This window comes from Wyeomyia smithii, chromosome 1 (assembly GCF_029784165.1).
Source record: "Wyeomyia smithii strain HCP4-BCI-WySm-NY-G18 chromosome 1, ASM2978416v1, whole genome shotgun sequence".
In the NCBI taxonomy this organism is placed as follows: Eukaryota; Metazoa; Arthropoda; class Insecta; order Diptera; family Culicidae; genus Wyeomyia; species Wyeomyia smithii.
The window spans coordinates 201918141-201941880 of NC_073694.1; the positions used below are offsets into that span (position 1 = coordinate 201918141).

Here is a 23740-nt window from a genome sequence, read left to right on the forward strand (position 1 = left end):
AGTACTCACCTGAACTCTTAGCCGTCGAGGTTGTGAACACCTCCGTAACCTCTCCCGAGCCGGAACCATGAATGCAGTCTTCGTCGTCGCACAGCTTGCCTTCGTCCTTACGGCGGCCACCAGTTTTTCCGCCACCCGCAGACGGCGTCGTTTGCTTCGTCGGGGGCACATAGACCGGGGTAATCAGATCGTCTCCACTGCCATTCTCGAACGGTGGCGTACACTCGTCTTCGTCATCACCGCGACATCCCGAGCCGGCCCCGCTGAAGATCAGATCGTCCATCACGCCCGGGTAGCCGCTTGCTGGGGTCTTGAAATTATCCGAAGAATTCTTTAATTAACATTCACGATGGTGCACCGGTTCGAGCCGTTGCGGGCCAGCTCGAACCGAGCGGGTTTTTCGTTTTGTATGGGTGGTGAGTGAGAACAAGTAAGATACGAACGGAAGTAGGTGAGAGATAGATAGATAGAAAGAGAGCGAGAGAGGCAACGGAAATTGTGCAAGAACTGCAAAAAATGTGATTTAATTTTTTCGTGAAGCAAGAAATACAATGATGGAAAGATGCTTGAGGAAAATGAGTGACAAAATGTTTGTAAATGTATTGCTGAACTGTTTTGTGCTGTGTCGTTAGTGTACTTTTCGAGCAGTTTAAGTTGTTCAGAGTGAATTGTAGCAGACAAAGAAGAGGGAAAATATGTTGTACAATGTTGCAGGTTATTGATTCAAAGATAGGACGGAAGGAGTTTAAAGTTGATTCGATTGCAGCTGGTTTATAAATTATAAAGAAAAAACAATCATGCAGTCTTATTTTCATTTTTTTTCAAAGCTGTAAACTCGTTTTTTAGTTTTTTTTTGTTCAAAACTTCAAGCCGAATTATGTACAATAAAGTTAGTTAGGCAAGAGAAAGATATTACCGAGGAGCCAATATATGCAGGTCTCCGAAGCTTCTCTAAGGTTGAAATAATACCACAAAAGAGGAAACTCAAAGTAATACTCGTAACCAATAATAATCAACCGACATCTAAAATATTCGTAACTTTGCGAAAACGTTGTTTCTATTCACAGTATATATTGGTGGGTATTGGTGCGCTGAAAATCTCGAAAGTGGTGCAAGATACAAACACTCAGCTATCTTGTAATTAACCGATCACGCGCAAAGGAGACAGCACAAAACAGACATTTACACTTCTAAAAAGGAAACGTAAACAAAATTCAAAAAACTAAAACGTCAGATGAATGTCTTCCAATGGCCGAACGAAATAAGCAACAGCTAACGCAAGACTAATGACAAAAGCTCGAACATAACCTCGAAAAGAAATAATGGCGGCGAATTTGAAATCTCAATCGATAAACTCAACAAACCGAGAGAGAAAAAAAAAAACAAATCAACAACAAACCAATCGGAAATAGAATATCGAAAGTAAACGAGCGACTGTTAGTTGTCGTGTTTAAAAGTTGGTAATAGTTTCGAATTGCTTTTTGTTTAAAATTCTAACCTGCTGCATTCTTTGGTCATTTCTATCTAAAACGCCAGTTACCAATTGCACATCACCCCGCACATTGATGTGGGGATCGCGCTCTGCTGCCAGGTCCAGCACCCGCAATCGATTGACCGAGAGTCCCGCGATAACCCCGCCGAAGGGCCGTTCGATGCGGGAGCGACCGTTGCGGGAGATTTTCCCCCCGACCTGAATGTTAGCCATCGAGGTGAATATCGTCGATTGGTGACCTGCGAGCAAGCGAGGCGTTACACACGGTTTCGGGGTTTCGGAATGGCCTAAAAACGTAGTGCTTACCTGAAGGGAATAATGTTTGAACGTTGTAATCGTCGATCTGTAGCGTGGCATTCGCTCCGGAGCGGGTGAATCGTACGATGTGGTAATTATTGTCGTTCACCTTGACGCCAATTTCTCCCAGGGGTAAGTCGTGCGATCCGACGTTGTACACTATGAACACATTTCCTTCGACCTTGAAAAATAAAAATGAATCTCATCATCTTTAGTTACATTTGTAGTCATTTTTGGCATTTCAAGCATTGTTGCCATCTTTATATGTATATAAAATATATAAAATAGAAATATTTTAGCGAGATTTTTTGTTCTTATTAAGATTGTGTCATAGCGTATGAAAAACCAACTGTAGAACACATTTTTTTGCAGCTCAATCCCAAAAACTAGAACTTTTCGTTCGAAAACCGACCTCCCTGAACTGTTAAAATATCCAAGTTCATTGAAGTGTGTTTCTTGTGGAAAGGATTTACAGGCCAGGCTTCTGAATACTTCTCTCCGTTAGAACGCTTTTAACAGCTCTTAAGAAAATAAACATCAAAGTTAGTTATTTTTCCAACCACGAAGAAGTAGGCTGTGTGAATTCATGGTGCAAATGCAAACAAATAGAACTTACACATCTCACATCACTTTACCTATACCAGTTTTTATGGTCATTTGAAAGAACTGCATTTTTTAAGCAAAACGTGATTTTCAAAAATTTTCTATCGTTGTCCTTCGGATTTTAAATCATGAATTAAAACTGCTCTAAATCTGCTCAAAAACGCTACAATGACAGTTCGCTCCTGTACCAACTGCCATTCAAGCGATTAAGGGCGATTTTTATTCTTCTTTCAAAAATCGAAGGACAATGATATAAAATTTAAAAAAAATCACGTTTTGCTCGGGAAATTACGCTCAGTTGGGTGTACTAGTTTGCATAAAATAGACCCCAGTGTGGTTCAAAGCGGAATACGTGGTACCGACTGGAATACGATCAACTAAGGGAAGATCGGTAAACCGGTGGGAACTTGGTCGTATGCTGACAGGGAAGAGGGAACTGTTCTCCTCGGAGAGCAGCTTGCCTGAGCGTCTGTTCACCATGTTAGGGGTGACCCGGAGCGGACGGCTGAATTGTGAAATGCGGTGTTTCGCCAGCTACACCCAAGACGGCAGCCCTGTCGCGAGACTAGGCATCTGCAGCCCTAGTGAGGCAGCATGCCGAAAAGTTTGAAATACTACGAACAATCATGAATAGAATACGAACCGAAACAATCGGCAATGACCGACGAAATAGGAACGACAATTGGAAGCTCGGTACATAGACTGTAGATCGCCGAATGTCCCGGGTGGCGAAATTCTGCTGGATCAGCTATAACTTCGCCACTTCAACATCGAACCTTTCTACGCACAGCTGGAGAATCTCTACGATAGCGTAGAGCTCTTATAGAGACATCAAGTTCATCATCGGGGACATTAACGCTCAGATCGGTAGGGAGTTATACAAGCCGGTGATCGGCCCGCACAGCCTGCACACCGTGACGAACGACAACGGCCAGCGATACGTCAGCTTAGCAGCTTCCCGAGGACTGGCAGTCCGAAATACCTGCTTTCCTCGAGAGGACATCCACAAAACCACCTGGCTATCACCGGACTAACGTACAGCAAACCAAATTGACCATGTTCTCATCGACGGCCGGTTCTTCTCAGAAATTACAAACGTACGCATCAGTCGCGGTGCAAATATTAGTTCGGACCATAACCAAGTTGCGGTTTTTTTTGCGCTCAAAACTGTTCTTGTATAACGCGCGACATCGCTGAACCCCGCGGCTCAGCATCAAGCAGCTCCGGGACTACCAGCCTGCGGAGTGGCTTGGCGCATCGCCTCTCGAGGACGGCTGGTGGAGCATTCGCACAGCTATCGGGGAGACCGCAACGGCAACACTGGGAGTGGAAGCACCGAGTGGCAGAAACGTCTGGTATGACGGGGAGTGCGAGGCAGCGGTGAACGATTCGCTAGTAAGAAAGTAAGAGCATGAGGAGCTTGAGCAGCTGTACCGTGCCAGTGATACGCGGAAAATCTATGAGAAAATAGACCAGTGGCTATGTGCCGCAAACCGGGGAATGGGAACCTTCTCACGGATACCAGCGAGGCGAACAGAAGCGGAGCAGGGATTGACCTAGGGACACCAGCAGCAGATGACCGAGGAGGATTTGAAAGGGGGAAAAACTGCCAGACGAGTGGATGGAGAGAGTCGTCTGTCCCATCTACCAGAAGAGCGATAAGCTGGAGTACCGCAACTATCGCGGTATCTCGCTTATCAATGCCGCCTACAAAGTCTATGAGAGTAGATGCTGTTCCGTCGTATATCACCTTCAACCAGGCTGGGCCAGTACCAACCAGGCTTCGTGGGAGCCCGTGCCACCATGGACCAGATCTTCTTAATCCGACAGGTCTTACAGAACTGTCGCGAGTGCCCACAAATCACATCTTTATCGACTTCACGGCGGCCTATGATAAACTCGATCGAAAACAGCAATGGCAGCTCATGCATGACAACGGATTTCCGGATAAACTGACGTGACTGATCAAGGCCACCATGGCGCAAGTGACGTGCGTGTTTCGGAGGTACTCTCGTCCCCTTTGAATCGCGCAGAGGGTTGAGACAAGGTGATGGACTTTTCTGATTGCTGTTTCACATCGTCTTTGAGAGTGTTATCCGAAGGCTACGATTTTCACACGGTCTGTTCAGCTTCTGGGCTTCGCGGATGACTTTGACATCATAACACTTAACTTTGCCACGGCGAAGGAAACTTACGCCCGACTGAAAGCCGAAGCCGGACGTATCGGACTGCGAATAAATGCGTCGAAAACGAAATACAAAACCGAGAGGCTCCAAGGAGAACATCATCAGCCTCCCAACTCCAGTCTCTGTAGACGAAGATGAGCTTAAGATGGTCGACATGTTCGTGTAACTGGGGTTACTAGCGACCGCCGACAATAACACCAGCAAAGAGATCCAGAGACGCATCCAGGCTGTTGAAGTTAAAGTTGACGCTGTACAAAACCCTGAGAAGAGCGTTAGTCCTCTACAGAATCGAGACAACAACGCTTCTCGCGGAGCAACTTAACGCTCTTGGAGTTTTCGGAAAGTGCTGCGGATTATCTGCGGTGGAGTACAGTCGGACGACGATTATTGGCGACGGCGTACCTGGCGAAAGACAATAGGTTGCGGTGGGCCGGTCAGCAACCCTCCCGCCCCAGAAACAGAGGCGCGCAGCGTGTACGATGGCTCGATCAGATCTAAGGGGACTTGCGGGTGATGAGACGCCTGGAGACCTGGCGAAACACAGCCCAAAATCGAGCAACATGGCTCTCGTCTGATTGGTAAGGTAAGTTATAGGATTTCCTGGATAATAGGTACAGCTGACAGTGCTTGACTACTATAAGACATTGATATCATAGGATATATTCTTTATGAAAGTAACAGATAACAGACGTGACCTCATAATTAGTACAGAAGCAGCAGAGCAACAGAAACCGCGACATACTCGGGAGCAGAGCAAATCAATTCGGCCTGGTCCAAATTGTAAATCAGAGGTTACCCTGATCGGTACTTTTTGTCTTAGTTCGCAAAAGAGCATATATCTATGTCATAGCGAAACTAGTACCAATTCTGTGAAACAGCACAGTAGGCTATTGAGCACGAAACAAGATTATTCAATGCGAACGATTGAAATATTTTTTTCAGCTAACTTGATCGTTTTGGCATAAGGCCTGTGCTTGAATAAAACGCACCAGACGAAAATGTCCGGCGAAAATTTGTTTCAAGTCGGATTTTCTTGAAACTTTCAGGGCATAAACTAATACATATGAATTATGTTTCGCCATAATTACTTCATTCGTTGAAAGCGTCTACCTTTTCCTTAAGACCCCTCATTACATTTTGTGCAATGGTGAAACCTACCTTTTTGGCCACTTCCATCTTATGCTGCCGGTGCACTTATGCTGCCGGTGCACAAGTAAGGCGATAAATCCGACATCTCTAATTATCGTGGCATAACCTCCTTATCAGCTGGATCAAAATGCTCCGAAATCATTATGAAGGATATGCTGTTCAGCTCTTGTAGGAGTTATATTAGCATCGCGTGTTCACATCGTTTTGAATCGGCGCAATGGATGGTGGTGCACAGGTTGATGCAGTAAACACATACATTAAAGCCGCATTTGACACCGTTAATTACGATATTCTCCTTGCTAAGCTGCATCGTCTTGGAATCTCTGACAGCATTTGCAGCTGGCTTCGCTCCTACAGCTCTTCGTGAAAATCGGATCAACAGTATCTGAAAGCTTGACCCCCTCCTCTGGCGTGCCTCAAGGAAGCAATCTAGGTTCACTACTGTTTGTGATATTTTTTAATGACGTGACTATACTTCTTGCGAAAGGTGGAGTATTAATCTTTGCTGACGATTTGAAAATCTACCTGATAATACGAAACGAAGCTGATTGCAGGAGACTTCAGAAACTACTGGATGAATTCGCACATTGGTGCAAGTCAAACTTCCTGGTAGTGAGAGCAGTAGTACGTAGTACGCGGACGTTTTAAGAAGGCTATCACATCTTCGACTTTACTGTTTCTTGTGTCACTTAAGACAACGCTTGCGAACTATATTTTTAACTTCAGAATAGTTCTAAAATCATATCATTAAGACCACGATGTCAGAAGAAATTTAAAATAAATTAATAATTTAATAAGCAAGTATTTTTTGGCGAATTTGTCCACTTTCTTCTCCCTTGTGTCTTCCGGAACATCAAACCGTGATTAGGCAACGTAGAATTCCAGCCCCGGTATCTGCTTTGCGTCTGCCTTGATGTACGTTTCGTCATACAGAACCATACTTATCGGTTTCGGTAACCACTTTCGGTACAGCTTCCTTGCGCAGGATTTGGCCGCCGTATTTTGTTGATCACGCCGGTTCGATTACTTCAAGACCTCGGATACTCCCAGCTCGTTTCATGGTTTGCTGAACGAACCAGGCCTTCAGAGCTGCGACGCGAATCGAAAGGTTCGGACTACGCTTGAAATATTCTAACACTTTCCGGGCCTTCACAGGGTCAGCAATCTTCGATTTTCTTCCACTTCCAGCCTGCCGCTCGGTCGTCTAGGACTTCTCAAACGATTTTACCACCTGAGACACAGTTGTATGGGTGATTCCCAGTTGTCATCTCATGGTCGTAGTTTTCAATAACCAACAACCACATCTCAACAACCACTGAGCCGATTGTTATGAAATTTTGCACATGTAATAATACACTCTGAACTAGTTATACCCAGCTTTCCATCAATTTTTACCCACGGACAAAAATATTACACACGGATGAAAATGGTGCATTTTTTTCGAGTACAGGCCTTATTATTCATCAGGTAAAAAAGATTCTGTATACAAATATGCATAATAATTTAGGTAAAAGATTTTTACATAATAGAGATAAAGTTAACCTTCCCTCTACGAACACTCATAATTGATGAGAAATACAGTATTGAAAATATATAATGGTTCAAGATTTCTTCCATCCCAATTTCTAGACTGAGATGAGAAAAATCTAAGTAACTAGAGTATTAATTTACATGGCAATCGTATTTGAAGGTATGGAGTTTACAATGCGAAAAATGCCCTTGCTCACGGCATAGAAACGCACCTTGTGTTTGAAATACCCTTCCCTGTGCACAAATTGTTTAGGGGATCGAGTTAAGAAATTACCAAGTACACATTTACAAAACCTCCCTGCTTGCCCTCGTCCATGAGATAAAAAAAAAACAAAGTTGTGTAAATAATTATGCTATGAGTTTTCATGCAAAATTTCAATATTCAATCGGACTATGGAAACACATGCCTCAAAGCAGTCAAGGTTTCACGAAAAATATCGATGAAGAAAGCATAGGTAGTATTTATTATTATTATACCAGCAATTTTTTTGATGCCAAATGTCTTAGAAATGCATAAACCGTCGAGATCGGGTGTTATCCCGAAATTTTTTTTTCTACAACAGATTTTTTCTATGAAAAACTTTTCGAAAAAATTTTATTCGAAAATTCAACTTTCTAGGGCTGAAAATTTTCGAGCTTGGGGCCAATGGAATATGAAAAAACAAATTTGACCTTCATTTAGTCCACATTTGCTTATATTATATATATTATATTATATTATATTTGCATTCTCAAAAGAGAACAAGGAGACAAACAAATTTTTTCCAAGATATACTTGGGATGAGGCCTTGGAAAGCATAAAATCGTGGCTGCGCACGAGAATTATTCTTTTTATTCTTCGTTCACTGCTGTTTATCAATTTTAATATCTAACTCAATTTATAGTGAACAATTTTTTTGATTCATTATAACAATTGAGATCCTATAAACATTATTGGCTTATTTCATGTGTAAGTCTCAGTAAGCTGGAGTTCCTCTATGAGATAATATCATTTGAAAATAATTATTTGGCTAAATTCTTATCAAAATTAAAAAAAAAATTCTTGGAGTTGTTTCGAAAACGGTATTAAGCTTATTTTCATTAAAAATTACAGAATGCATATATTGTTCATAGGGTTTCAGGAGGATTCTTTAAGTTTTCTTGAATCATTCTTGAGAATTGTTGATCAATAAAAATTACAAATACTTCGAAACCCCATAATAAATCTTGATAGATTCAGTAATATTTTGATTAAACTACTATCAAACACAATTTCAACTAATTTGCGAGTATTCCAAGACCTGATTGCATCATCTATCGAGGCTTCACATTGCCCAATTCTACCCACAAAGGGCCTTTCCGTATTTTGTTTTTACGTGTTTTTGTGGGTACCCGAGTACCCACAAATCCTAATTCCTGTAACGTTTGCAAATTTTATCTTCAGCACCGAAAGATTCAGCTTATCAGCTTATATTCAACTTATCTACTTTCAAGCTAGCATCATAATTCTCATTCTCGAAAATCCGGATTTCCGGGGATATGTTCCGAAACCAAGAAATTTAATGATTTTATGATGACAGTGCAACTATTTTTTTGCCTTGGCTTCTATATATTATTTTTTCATTTATTTTTATGCAAAAACAAATTTCCCCGAGTTTGGACCTATTTCAACTTAAGGGGCAACATTAGCACCATTTTGATTTTCGATGTTTTTTCGACGCAATTTTTTTAAATGAAGCCAAATATCACAATTCTAAGAGTTCGTTCACATAATACAATTCTTTTAAGCATCTTTAAAAAAAATAGGATCCTAAAAAAACTGACTTCAAAACGGTTCTATGAAAGCAGGTTTGGCATGGTTTAAATATATTTTCAGAGCAAAATAATATTAAGTATGTAGAGCATTAACGGACCCGCTAATATCTGAATGTCAAATTTTGTCTTATATTGAGGAAAACAGTCTCAGAAATCGATTGGTAGGTATCTGATCCACGTAAAATGTCAGCAACATGTCAATTGTGCCCCAATTCCTCTACAATACTTAAATAGGATTATCTCGACGCAGGATTAACTTATTTGAAATCTGTTTAACGTATTATCAACAGTGTAAGTGATATTCAAAGATACAATAACAACAAATTCTAATAGAGCTTTACTGATGAAATAACTCTATGGAAATTAGGTGATGCCCCCTAGAAGAGAATATACCGCATTAACCTGGTTCCTGAAATACTCATATTAGGTGGTAGCCTCTCCTTGGAGTTGATTTTTAGTCTCTGGGTATCATTTCGTTTCATAAACACTCATATTGGATGGTGTTTGACCAATTACTGTAAGAATAGCGGTTATTGGAGCCCTTTTCAAAAGGGGATATGCGACAGATACTAGACAAGTTCCGTAATGAGGCGTTTGATCGTAGGGAAGATGGGGATCGGGGATCGTAGGGAAGATGCTTGTCAAAACAAAGTACGAGGTAACTGGCAGTGGGAATAAAAAAGTTCCAGTGGTTTTGGTGTTGACACTAAGTTAGATGCAGAACAATATAAGGTGGTCAAATATCTTGGTATGCTGGTAATAAGTGACAACAATGTCAGTTTGCAAACTCACACAAAACTAGCGCATATACAGAACGCTGATCATCCCGGTGTCCCTTTACGAACATGAGCGCTGAGCGCTGCTCGACAATTTTTTGATCGTTTCTCAATACTTATGACATTTTTGAACTATTTAAATTTTCTTCAATTAAAAAGTTATTTTACTTACGATTTCCATCTCAATGTAATCTTGAGTGGTCGAGCTTTCGACGCGCAGAAGGACCGCATCGGATTTGGTCGTCACGAAGCCCAGTGCAACGTTGTCCTCTTCGGTGTCCGGTTGTCGCCCGGGCGGGAACGTGTACTGTATTAAACCCTTGTTGTTACCAAACTCGTAGGAGATGGATTCTAAAAACGCAATTGAAGAATCATTCTTGTTACAAAGCATGAACCTCTATCCTTACCATCGTAACAGGTCGGTCCGGTAAACGAGGTCATGTCGCACTCGCAGGCATAGGCATTCCACTGCTGCACACAGATTCCCCGATTGGCGCAGGCATTCTGGCTACACTTGGTAGGACCCTCACAGCCGGACACGACCAACGAGCTTGGAACGACGGCATCCTCCGTCAGGCTGGGAGACGAATCGGTCAAATCCACCGAGGCCATACAGCCCTCGAAGCCAGATCTTGATGCGATGCTCGGCGGCAGACGGGAATACATATCCTTGAAAACCCCACCGACGTAAAGAATTCCCTCCAATTCCAGGTGCATGTTGTTACCGCTGGCCGTATAAATTTCGATTGACTCATCCACCGCGAGCGTGTGAGTCTTCGGTCCGGGCCGTCGAATGCTAACCGAATGCCATCGATTGTCATTCATGTGGATGCGTGCTTTATCGCGAATTGTTATCGGTCCATCACCCAGATCAAACACGTAATGGATATGGCCATTGACCAGTTCTACCGCTACGAAATCGCTCCGTTTGCCACCGTTGTAGAATAGTAAACCATTTGGCTCGAGAGTCTTGAAGCGAAAGTCGATAAACGTAGACGAGTAGGATTTTAACATTGGCAGCCCCACGTACGAGTGCTTCGAGCGGAACGTGGCCGGCAGATATGGCGACCCTGGTGGGGAGTTGACAAACCGAGCCGTCAGCTTGAAGGTAGTTGTTGGCAGAGCCGACAGTTCTGGGCCAAGAGTTTTCACCAGATCGATGTAGCTGTTAAAAGAGGAACAAATCGAAGTTAGACCCATTTGGTTTAGTTTATACTTGAGAAACAACTCACCGATGTCCGTTATATACGAAGCCCTGCAGTTGACCGACAAAGTTCGGCATGGCAGCCGTCATTTGGATTTCCTCTTCCGCGTGAAACAGTCCACCCAGATGCAGTGATTTAACCTCCAATGTGCTATGTCGTCCCAGAATTGCTTCCGCTAGAGATGGAGTTTTAATGTGTGCGTGTGCAGTTGTGTATTTTATTGGATTTATTATAATATTTATGTTTGGCCGTGGTTCGCGAATCCATTGACGGGGACGGATTTGGTTTCGTGGTGGTTCGGGGTTACGGTGGGTGGTTTTTTTATTGGTGAGGACGACACGATAGTTGTTGATGTTGTGGTGACGAGGGCAGGAAGGAAGATACACAATGAGGCGAGAACGAAGAAAAGAAGAGATAAGAAGAGAGAGAAAAGGACACATTCAAATAAAAAAATTGTTTCGTTTCTCCTCTCTGGTTTAGAGCGATAGCATATCATTAGGCAATCTTGAAAACTGGGGAGCTTTTGGTTATTGTTTGATTCAGGCAGTGAACGGTGACAGGGTAGCTAGAGAGGGCTGGTGGACTAGAGGCTGTATGTGGCGGGGCGGGGGGTGGTGGTTGACGGCTGTGTGATAGTTGCGATGCTGAACAAACATCACAGACGCACAAAAAGCGAATTTTTTTTCTGCTACCGAAACTAAACAAAAATGGTTTCGCAGAGAAGAAAAAAAAAGAACGGAACGGAGAACGGAAGGGAACGGAAGATCAAACAATATTCAGCCAAAAAGCGTGAGGTTTTTCTGGGAACTAATTTTGTTCCGATTGCTTCAATCTTCATATCATAACAATAATAATAAATGGTGAAAACGGTGTCGTCGATATTGGCTCTAGAAAAAAACGGTGCTCTTTTAAACAAGGCCTTAACGGTTAATGGGTGCGTTTGTGCGCAGGGGTTCTAAACTTGCTCGCGATGGGTTAGGCGTGAGGGGTACGGTGGAGTGGTGGTGAAGGTCGATTTCTGGTGAATGGCTCAAATTACTAGTTAAAAGTGTGCACAGGAAACCGATAAGGTAACGTCTGGTGCCAACGACGCAAGCACAATGGACATTTTTCTAATCAAATTGGCAGGAGCTGAACAGTGCTGCAATGTTAAACAGACTTAGACAAAATGATGTGTTAATGGTAGAGTATTTTTTCTTTAAGATCGTGCTTAGAGTAATGTTAAAAGTTATTATTTGTTGACGACCGTCACGTGCTAATTGTCATTTCGTTTATTTCTATGTTGTTATATTATGTTTTTATGGTTTATCTCTAATAGTTATGTGAATTCTGCATTGTGTTTCATATTTTCGTACTTTTTTTTGTTTAAAAGGCTTATGTTTGCGATAGTTTCGGGTGAAACTAGCACGTGATGGTTGTCGTGGTCTTACAGGAGACTCTTGAAAAAAGTATTCTAAAGTCGGTATGTAATACAGAACAAAACCAGTGTTAATGTGACTCCAATGTATATAGTGTGAGATCGTTGTTTTGTGATAAACTTGATTGATGGATACTGATCGTTTTACTATTATTCTTTTGTTTAATGAGTGAATTTTCATGCAATCTTGGAGATAGCAGAATTACGGGCATGCCAGTGAAGCCGCAGGCAATTTTGATATTTAAAAGAAAAAATCATATGAATCAGGTAATACGGTGGAGATAGACAGAAATCAATTTAAACAATCGAAGGAGGCAAGCAAATGGATGAAGAGAACTGTGAAAAATTATTATTCTAAGAAAAAAAAAGAACAAGAGCATTTGATTAAAATGAACATAAAAACAGGGGGAAACGTCTCAACTAACTAATGATGATATAATCAATAAATACTGGTTCAAATTTTGGTGCAAATAAATTAGCGCCCTGACGTTCGATTTTTTTGTTTTTTTTTTCTTTTAAATTTAACATTATATTCCAATCTCACAATGGTGTCTGAAGGAATTGTCGCGGTTTACCGTTCTCTACTGGGAAAAATCTCTTTGCTTCGTAAGATAGTGCCTAGCAGAAGGTCGTTAGTAGAGGTAGAGAGTCGAAATGATTGTGTTTGCTGTTTCTCTACTTGCCGGTTTGGGGGAAGTACTGGAGGTTTGATGTATTCTATGTGGGGAGTATCAGACTTTTTTTTCTCTCTTGAGTGTTTATGTGCAGGTTGCTACGATGACGATGATTCGTGGGATGACAGTATCGTGGGTTGCCATGAATTTACACTATGTGCCATTATTTACAGTCTAAATGCAATCGTTGGATAGAGAAAGCCAGGGGACAAACTGGCGGGGTGGTTTCCTGTCGATAGAGCTTTGTTTTGTGGCTGTTCATCACGACTAATTGATTACAGCATAATAGACTGGTGTACCCGTTTATCGACGGCAGGTTGAATAATTGCTAATTTTAAGTTGATGAATAACATTCATCTCGTTTTAGAACATAACAATGCGACTTTTAAGCATTGAAATGAAATAAAATTTGCAAGTTGTAAATTCGCCTGCGTTTGGAAAACGTAAAACGTGCCGGAAATAATAACGAATTCATCATAATGATCATTGAGGGTCCCCCCCTCGCCCCGGTCTCAATGTGTTTCTCCACTCTCGAGGACTTTATCAGCGCAAAACCGCAGCAAGCGTTGTCTATGCCAGTTTCGAATGCTGGCAGAACTTTTCAAATAACAATGTGGTCAGCAAGAAACGAACGGATAAAACCGAAACGGGCATTATTATGGCTTACTGCGTCTTGCGGCTGATTGTGGTGAGTCAAAAGATACGATCTTTAACAAAGGTGGATCTGGAGCTTTTGGGAATCAGACTTTTGAGTGTTATGAACTATATTTATCTGGAGAATCCAACTTATTGGTTGCAGTGTTCAGCGACTTAGTTAATAAAATTTCTTAGAAGAAATTAAGGCATTTTTTTCGCTAAATCGATTGAATAGGGCTCTTTGACCACAGTTTTTCTGTTGAGATACAATCTAGTCCGTACAAAGTTTTGCAAAACCTTCTAGGAAGAAGGAATCGCGAGATAAGTTAAAGTCAAGATACGAAGAAATGTGTGCACACTAGCGCTACGTAGCGATAGCATGCCACACTAAACTGTCCGCCAACCAGAAGCTTTCGATATTTTCAATAACTAATAACTCACAGCTTTTTAGGAAATCAGTTTTGTGAGATAAGTTGAGGTGAAAATACGAGGAGTAGCGTGGACACTAGCGTCACGTATTGATAAAAATCTGCACTGAACTGTCCGCCATCCAGAAGCCCTTGACATACTTAACAACTTTGCTGAAGACTGCAACTATCTTTTGTTTAGTATCGTTATTTAAGTTAACCCATTATGGACTAGGTGTTCGTTTTTCCGAACAGTACTTTAGATTTTCTACGAATACTTGAGATGAGTTAAACATATTCACATAACACTTTCTGTACAAAAAATCATACTGGGAGTCCCTCCTCCCTCAACTCGTAGGAAGGGGAGCGTATCACGCAAATGTGTTCAATAACCCAATTTCAAGGCTAAAAAAAATAAATGAAACTATAAAAATAAGTTCTAGTAGCTAACAGATATTACTGTTTTTGTAACAGTTATCAATGTTATGGAAGCATTTTTTCCACGCTTGAGCCCACTGTAGTTTATACAAACAGTGAAAAACTTAGTTGCAGAGAGTCGTAAAATATTTTTTCATCATTTTTTTCGTGATTAGAACGAAACAAGCCCGCGTCATGAAAACGAAGAATTTAATCCAAACTGATGCCATATAGAAGCGGAATACTTCACTAAGCTGTCCATCAACCAAGCGTCCTTTACATTCTGAAAAAGTTTTCTGAAGACCTTAGCTTTCTAGTAAGCCGTAATCGCGAGATAAGTTAGGGTCAAAATATGAACAATTGCGTACACACTAGCGCCACGTAACCTTTTTGGATCGCCGAAAAACCCCTCTAAGGGGCAGAAAAGGCCAAAACAGGAAATGATTCCAAATGAAGCTCATAATCGTCGAAAAACGCTTCTAAAAACCAGAAAAGGCCGAAAATGATCCCAAATCAAGCTCAGAAAATGCTCAGAAATTATGCTCAGAATGACCAAAAAGTGCTTCTAAAGGGCAGAAAAGGCCGAAAATAAAAATGATCCCAAATTAAGCTCAGAATGGCCGAACAAAATAGGAAATGATCCCAAATTTAGCTCAGAATCGTCGAAAAATCCTTCTAAAGGCCAGAAAAGGCTAAAATACGAAATGATCCCAAATTAAGCTCAGAATCGTCGAAAAACTCTTCTAAAGGCCAAAAATGAAAATGATCCAAAATTAGGCTCATAATTGCGGAAAACCCTTCTAAAGGCCAGAAAAGTCCGAAAATGAATGGCAAAATGGCCGAAACGTTTTTTCAAAGGGCAGAAAAGACCGAAAATGAAAATGATCCCAAATATAGCTTAGAATGGCTCAGAATGGCCGAAAAACTCTTCTAAAGACCAGAAAAGGTCAAAATAGGAAATGATCCCGAATTAAGCTCAGAATTGTAGATAAACCCTTCTAAAGACCAGAAAAGGCCAAAATCCGAAATGATCTCAAATTAAGCTTAGAATCGTCGAAACACCTTTCTAATCCCGTATTAAGCTCAGAATGGCCGAATCATGCTTCTAAAGGCCAGAAAAGGCCAAAAAAGAAAATGATCCCAAATTGAGCTCAGCGTCGCCAAAAACGCCTTCTAAAGGCCAGAAAAGGCCAAAAAGAAAATGATCCCAAAGTGAGCTCAGAATCGCCTTCTAAAAGCCAGAAAAGGCCAAAAAAGAAAATGATTCCAAATTATGCTCAGAATCACCGAAAACGCCTTCTAAAGGCCAGAATACGCCAAAAATGAAAATGATCCCAAATTAAGCTTAGAATCGTCGAAAAACCTTTCTAAAAGCCAGAAAGGGTCGAAAATGAAAATGATCCCGAATTAAGCTCAGAATGGCCGAATCGTGCTTCTAAAGGGCAGAAAAAGCCAAAATACGAAATGATCCCAAATTAGGCTCAGAATGGCCGAAAAGTGCCGAATGTAGCTCAGAATGGCCAAAATAGGAAATGATCCCAAATTTAGGTTCAGAATCGTCGAAAAACTTTTCAAAAGTCAGAAAAGGCCGAAAAAGAAAATTATGCCGAATTAAGCTTGGTATGGCCGAAAATCACTTTTAAAGACCAGAGAAGGCCAAAATGATCCCTAATTAAGCTTAGAATCGTCTAAAGGCCAGAAAAGACCAAATAATCCCAAATTAAGCTTAGAATTGTCGAAAAACCCTTTTAAAGGCCAGAAAAGGCCAAAATGCGAAATGATCCCAAATTGAGCTCAGAATCGTCGAAAAAACTTCCCAAAGGCCAGGAAAGGCCGAGAATGAAAATGATCCCATATTAAGCTCGGAATGGCCGAAAAACCTTTCCACAGGTTAGAAAATTTCGAAAAACAGTAGACTCGCAGATTCAGGCGTGGCTTCTCAAAGCATCATCATGGGCTACATAAGAGCTTCCTTCTGCTCAAACAAATCATTTTACTATTGGATGGTGTGTCCATTGGACACAATCCAGCATCACCGGCATTTCCTCCAATGTAGCTTTACCCTGTTCTGACGACAAAAGTTTTCAGGATCCTGTCAATCATAATCTGCAGGCCATGTCTGGTTTTCAGTGTGAAAACAGCTTTCCTCTGTGTTGTCAGAGTGCCTTAATTCTCACTGTCGGAAAGAGATGAGTAAACTGTCATTTTCAAAACAACCAAACGAATTTATTGAAGATTCAACATTTTCTGCTACTGGATTTGCGCCAGCATTGCAGTTTGCACCTTCCGTTGAGATTTGTTGAGTAGTTCTACGTCAACTTTGTGGTCGTGGATTGAAGTTGATTAAAATTTTCGTACTATTCAGACAGAAATCGAATTAAAATACCCATATATCAGTAATGCAGTTTTTGAGCACAAAAAAGAAAAAGATCTAAATTAAAATGCTTCAAAAGGCCAAAATAAAAAATTGTTCCAAATTGAGCTCAAAATCGCTAAAAATAGGTCGTGAGACTTGAACAGCACCACTGCGTAATCTGGCTTCAAAGTTACAGTTTTAATTTGTTTATTCATCATCATGAAAAAATCCCGAAACTCTATTGGCACGATATCAGGAATGTGATTTCAATCCAGATTGGATATCCAACGATCGCTTTTAGAGAACCCATGTGTGCATGACTGCATGTAAGTGTGTCTGTGACACATGACGGGTCACCCCAAAACCATACTCAATCAAAGCAAGCTCCGCGCGCGAAGCTAGCTAGTGATTGTTCGGTACGGGTTTTGTAATTGTGAATGTGACTTGCTTTGTTGCAAAGAGAGAGATATAGAGAGAAAGAGGAGACAGCAAAGCGACGACTATAAAAATGAAGTGGTTATGAAATTTGATTAGATGAAATTTTTCCCCTTCCCCATGAACTCGTTTTCCAAGAGGGGGAAGAGAAGAGCGATGTGGATAGTGTTTTGGGAGACCTCGACGGTCGATTGTTCTTGTTCGTTTTGTTTTGTTTCTCGAACAGTAACTCGGTCTGCGAGCGGCACCGTCGTCGATGGTGATGGGGGTGGAGTGAAGTTGACCAGCAATGTATGAAACGTGGAGGACGATGTGGTTTTTATGGTAAGTGGTGGTGGTTTTTGGCAGGAAAAGCGAACGAAAGATGAAAATTAGAGATGAGTAACTTGCTACGCTTTTTCATTGGTGTTTCAGTTTGGTGTGTGTGGGTGTGTTTGTGTGACTATGGTGAATGCAGCGACGGGGATGGGGTGGTAAATGAGTTATTTTTACTCTCGGATTAATTCCCTTGTCTGTGAGCTTTGGGATGGGAGGATAATTTAGAAGAATAGGACGATTCTTCTTTGATTAACACGTTTGTGCTTGATTTCGTCGGGTATAGTTAGTCTTATTTGTTATTTTTTTTTGCTTCTTCTGCCGAATGAAAGGGAACCGAAAAGTTACACCGATTTTTTCCACTGTTTTGTAGGCGATCGATACCAATTCTATTTTTATTATTATCATTATTGCTTAATGCAGCACGATCAATTTGGAAGTAGGAGAAAGATGGAGCTTTCCTCTCAATTTGTTAGTTTGTTTTGTTCATCAAAAAAGAGAAACGACACGTCACGACACGTAATAGGGCAATATATGGTGCTGTTGATACATACATAACATACCCCTGACGGGAGCAGCCCCGTCAACTTGCAGTCGCAGATTGGACGCCCGTCGAGAGAATCTCACCGTGTGCCAGTTGTTATCGTTAAGGACACCCTGGCCAGCCAGCAGGTTCTTTTGTTTCCGGACACGTCGGCAAGGATTTTGTGAGGATGTGATTTTTTTTGTTTTGTTCAGAGGGTAAAATGTTGGTTATATGAGAAGAGAAAAATAAGAAACATTTTGAAGTTCTATTCTACTCATGAGCTAGAAGGTTATTGTCAAGGGTGCTTTACGCAAGCTGTAATCTGAACAAAGTTATGTGTAGCATGTGGAGTGAAAGTAAAAATGCGTTACCTTTTCGCGTTCACCTAGTCTTACGTTTGCCCGTATACGACCTGCCACTAATCCAATTTCGAGTCGGTCAGACGAACTGGACTCGGCACTGGTAAGCAGCAGCAGACCGGCGGGACGAGATGTTTTGAAGCGTATAACAAGCTCTTCGGTTTGGGTACGCGTTCCTTGGCTTCCACCGATCCAAATTGCCATATGCTGGGAGCCGTTGAACGCAAGGGTTGCTGACTCGCGGCCACACGTCGGACCAGTGAATAAAGTTGCCGAGCAATCGCACAGCGGTCGGTTCCAGCCTTCCGTGCATTGTCCACCGTTCTGGCAGGGTGACACTGATCCTCCGCACTGGTTTGCTACCACATGGCAGGATGGCTTAATTGCACCTGGAAATAGAAGAAAAAAACCCTAGTCACAAATCGGTTACCGAATTGCTTACGGAAATCTTTCCACCTGAATCCTGCTGTCGCGCGAAAGCGGCAATGTCAATTGGCTTTCCGGTCAGTACCAAATCGCGCAGACATCCAACGAAACCCTGTCGCAAGGTGGCAGTCCATATGGCCGGTGGTATTACCACTTCCGCATAGGGCGGACCGATTCCTCCCAGATACATCGGGCTGTCCAGTTCAAGCTGTGTCGAATCGCCAGGAGTTCGGAAATCGTTCCACTGCCCATCGACTCCCACCTTTCCTTCGCGGCCGTTCCGTCGCAGTGACAGTTCATGCCAGACGCCATCGTCTACCCGTCGTCTAGACGCTCGCACCTTCACCGCACCCGAGCCTAGATCCATGTGGATATAAATGTGGCCGTTAAGCAACTCAACCGCGAAAAAATCCGGCTGTAAGAAACGAGAAACAAAAAAAAATACACACACTCAAATCGCATCACCGAATGCGCGGATGGCGGCACCCCTCTACTTACCCTCGGTTGTCTCGTCACGGTATTTAGGATAATTAATCCGTTCGGTTCATTTGTGCGGAATTTGAACGATAACATGCCTTGCTTCGAGACGTCCCACGGCGGCAGGAGCTGTGTGCGACAAAGCGAAAAAAAGGTAATTAAATTTAAATTTTAAATACGACCATCCTCCCCTTGCTAACGCGTTGCCGCCCTAAAAGCGGGTGAAAATTCCCGGGAGGCTCTCTCTCGCTATAACATTAGTTATTTTTTGTTGTTGCCTACGCTAATGAGTTTAATGTTTGGTCAAATTTCCCAGCCGTGATTATAGGCGGGTGCTGTGGTAAAGTTCCACGGAGGAAAAATTTCGTCGCCGCTTCGTGCGCGCCCCGTGATGCAAATAAGCAATAAGTCCTTTTCGGGTTCCCACGCAATCGGCGGAGGGGAAAGGTCCGTTATTTATTCATGTTCGGAAAAGTTTATGCCGTCGTGCCCCTGCAGGGCGGAACGTAAATGTAATTTTATCTCCCGAAGTGAGAACAGATGTATTTCTACTCCTGGAATCCTCACGGAAAAAAATCATACCGGCAGTGCTTTTCGCTGCTGGCCCATGTCGATTATTCTTCTTCTCGCTCGCTTTCCCCTTCTCGAACCAGGTAGCTTTAGCGTGTAAACATCCGAGCAAATAAATTATTTAACAAAAAGTACTACCGTGGGGTAATTAGCATATATCACAAGTCCCACTAACGGTCGTGCGTCATTGACGCGCTTGTTACTGTGTTCGTGTTAGTCGGAATCGTTGGGTTTGTGCTCGATGTTGTTGTTCTGTTTTCGATGAACGGAATGAATCTACGGTATTTTGTACAGGTAATTTTTTATTCTTTGACAGTTTCTACATTATGAACACTTCGAATATTTTTGATAATTTTTTTCGACATTTTCGGCAACTGTTTCATAACCCATTCTCTTGTGAAATTATCAATTTTATTTCGGAAAACTTACAACTTTGTTCGAATTCGCCAGAAGAGGTCAAAACAGAAAATGATCTCTAATCCCAAAATGAACTCAAATTGTAAAAAAAAAAACGCTTCCAAAGACCAGAAAAATCTAAAGCAGAAAATGATCCAAAATTGGGTTCAGAGTCATTGTGAGAGTCAGAGGCAATTGACTTGAGAAACGCCTAAATACGCTTCTAAAGGCCGGAAAAAAGCGATTTTTACTGTTTGTTTTTTTCTGTATTTACTATTTACTAGAAATTGGATACTTCAATATTTTTGTTTTATTTTACTATTGTCGTATCTGCTGTCTATCAATTTTTACATTATTCTATCGGTTTTTATTCTGTTACAAAATTCCAAAATCAACGTAGAATACCGCGAAAAAACTTCATTTGTAAGACATTTTAAAAATACCCACTAGATACTTTCGAAAAAGCCCATAGAGCAGAGTTTACTCCACTTACGGATAAGGATAAAAATTAAGAAAAATATAAAATATTCTGGTAAAATCAAGGAATTTCGCTCTCTTTCGGAAATTTGATTTTGTTAATTTAATGGACACTCTGAGTATACGATTTGAAAAAGGAGAATCTGTGGAAACAATTCATGAAATAAAGCTGATTTCTCTTGGAAATTATAGTAGAACAAAAATCAGTTTGAAAAATTGAATAAACCATTGACAATCGAGTAGAAAACCACGTAATAAATGCATAAATCCCGAAGTTACGAATTGTTAGAGTGTTTTTGAAGATATCTAATCAATTTTATTCTTCTATTACTTTAGCCTTACCTAGGCTTCTACAAAAATATATTTATCTTCATTTCCTTATTTGAATGAAATTTTTAAATGTTTGACGCTCTTGGGCTTCCTTTGATTAATTAAATCACTATTTCTAAGGAATAATAAACCCCATTCTTCAAAAATTTCAATATTTTTTATTGTTGCCTTCATGGAAATCTAAACCACATTGGGAAAGTTAGAGCGTTTTGAAACGCGTCTCGTTACGGTCGCTTGAAACTTCAGACGCCTGGCAATGGTGTTTTTCAATAAACGACTGTCTATTATATTGACGCTACTAACGAATCACTTTTTCATGTAGAGCGTTTCATTCCGCCTAAAAAATACTACAAGGTATACAGCCCTAGGGTTGTTTGAAATGGTAACGTGAGACTAAGAACTGTAATAAAGAAACATCAATAAATGACGTATAGTGTCGGATAAAACGTTAAGACCATTCTAATGCAAAAAATTCAAATAAGCTTTCAACTGCCAATTCATATATAGTATATGCGAAACTTAGCGGTGAGCACTTATACTAGAATGACAACTTTGAAAACCGAAAGTTTAACGCAATCAAAGCAATCCGTTTTGGCAAGACGCACTGGTAGCTGTCAAAGGTTGAAATCCGGTGCGACAAAATTTAGGACCAGTTTTTCGTTTCAGCTGTTTCGAGTGTTATTCCGATTGATTTTTTGAAGAAAACTGATTATTTCTCGGTGATATTTTGTGTTTTTCAGGTCCTGGTAAGTGATTGTCATATAAACAAGAAGTGTTTGATGTTTAAACTCTCAAATTCCAGTTTCAGTCAACGAAAAATGGGTCGCGCGCAGAATTGCACAGAAACACAGCGGATGGTCATGAGCAAAATGTCCAAGCTAGACAGCAGGCAACGCGAAATCGTAGAGTACTTGGGACGATCCAAAACCTTCGTGTTTAATGCCCTCCACGACCGGAAAAAAATCCGAAACAAGTGGACGCCCAAGGAAAACGACCACGAAGGATGACTCTGCCATAAAACGAGCCTCCAAGAAAGATCCCTTCAAGGCCTCGAAAATGATCCGGGATGAACTGAAGTTGTCCGTGAGTTCCCGGACAATTCAGCGGCGGCTGGCAGAGCAGGGGCAGGCGGTAAAAGCCCCCGGAACGTCCCGACGCTGACGCCGAAGCATCTGAAGGTGCGGTTGAAATTTGCGAAAGAAGTGGTGAAATATTCTGTGGTCGGATGAGACGAAGGTAAACCACATCGGTTCGGACGGAAAAACTTGGGTCCATCGCCCAATAGGCTGCGCTTGAATGCCACAGTATACCACGAAGACATTTAAGCATGGAGGAGGGAACATTATGGTGTGGGGGTGCTTCTCCTGGTACGGGGTTGGCCCCTTGTACTGGGTGGATAAGATTATGGATCAGTACCTCTAATGACACCCCGTTAAGCATACAGACGCGAGGCATACGGACGCAAGGCCGAACGAACGCAAGGCCGAACGAACGCAAGGCCGAACGAACGCATGGCCGAATGGACGCAAGGCCGAATAGACACGAGGCCGAGCATACTATGCCTAACATCGATATGCCTAGCGTTCAAATGCCTCGTGTCCCGTCCCCCTTCGCGTACCTCTACGCCCAAATACTAAGGGATGTTATGCTGCCACATGCCGAATGGGAGATGCCCCTGAAATTGCTGTTCATGCAGAATAACGATCCGAAGCACACCGCCAAGACCGTCAAAAACTGGCTCCAGGAGAACAAAATCGACGTCATGGAGCGCAGTCACCGGATCTGAACTCTATAGAGAACCTATGGGAGATCGTAAAAAGGTCGGTGTACATGGAGAAGTCGAAAAATAAGCAGTAACTGTGGGCTAGGATCCAAGCCCGTTGGTACGCTATCCCGGTCACCACGTGCCAGAAGCTGGTGGAATCCATGCCGAACCGGGTGCGTGGAATCACACGACCAAGTGCTAACCCTAGAAGCTTTTCACGGTATGAATTTCCTTGTTTTATTTTTCTACCTCAAATTTCAAAACCGGTCTTAATTTTCGTTTCGCGTCTTTTAAGTTATTAAGTATGCTTGAAACGTATTTTTCAATGAACGACTATTGTTTGAACTACATATGTTATAAAGTCCTTCGAATAAAATAAATTATTGAAAATTGATTGAAGCATCATTAGCAAGCAGATTAGAATTTTTTCTCAAAGTTTTGTCACTTTCTTTTTTGCTTGTTTTGTCCGACACTGTAGCATTCGAGAAGGGAGAACATTTGAATTTTTGTGACAAAATGTGACGCGGGGGAGCCAAGCTACGTAGCAAATATGATTTATGGTGCGCTCTGCTCCATATATACTGTACGGTACTGTTGCTTTCATCAGCATGTTCTCTTTCAAGACATCAGTTTGTATTATGCTCTAACGGCAGGCTTGGAAATTGTCCAAGAGAAAGGGTTGCTTCAACCTTTTTGCAAAGCCTTTACCTTCGAGACATCAAATT

General features: G+C 41.7%; 1 protein-coding gene across 11 annotated transcripts in view; it reads right to left on the reverse strand.

Moving 5' to 3' along the window:
- Positions 1-23740, reverse strand: part of LOC129718570 (neurexin-1b) — a 265446-nt gene that overhangs the window by 11026 nt on the left and 230680 nt on the right. For 3 of the 11 annotated variants that reach the window (XM_055669461.1, XM_055669454.1, XM_055669455.1), the window contains 10 exons: positions 19499-19606; positions 19031-19415; positions 18587-18963; positions 18244-18364; positions 11060-11207; positions 10235-10992; positions 10000-10178; positions 1799-1970; positions 1499-1731; positions 10-331 (listed from right to left, as the gene is read on the reverse strand). In XM_055669461.1, coding sequence (XP_055525436.1) covers positions 10-331; positions 1499-1731; positions 1799-1970; positions 10000-10178; positions 10235-10992; positions 11060-11207; positions 18244-18364; positions 18587-18963; positions 19031-19415; positions 19499-19606 — 2803 coding nt within the window. The remainder of the gene's footprint in view (positions 1-9; positions 332-1498; positions 1732-1798; positions 1971-9999; positions 10179-10234; positions 10993-11059; positions 11208-18243; positions 18365-18586; positions 18964-19030; positions 19416-19498; positions 19607-23740) is intronic. The other 8 variants (XM_055669463.1, XM_055669458.1, XM_055669464.1 and 5 more) reach the window with 5 other exon arrangements.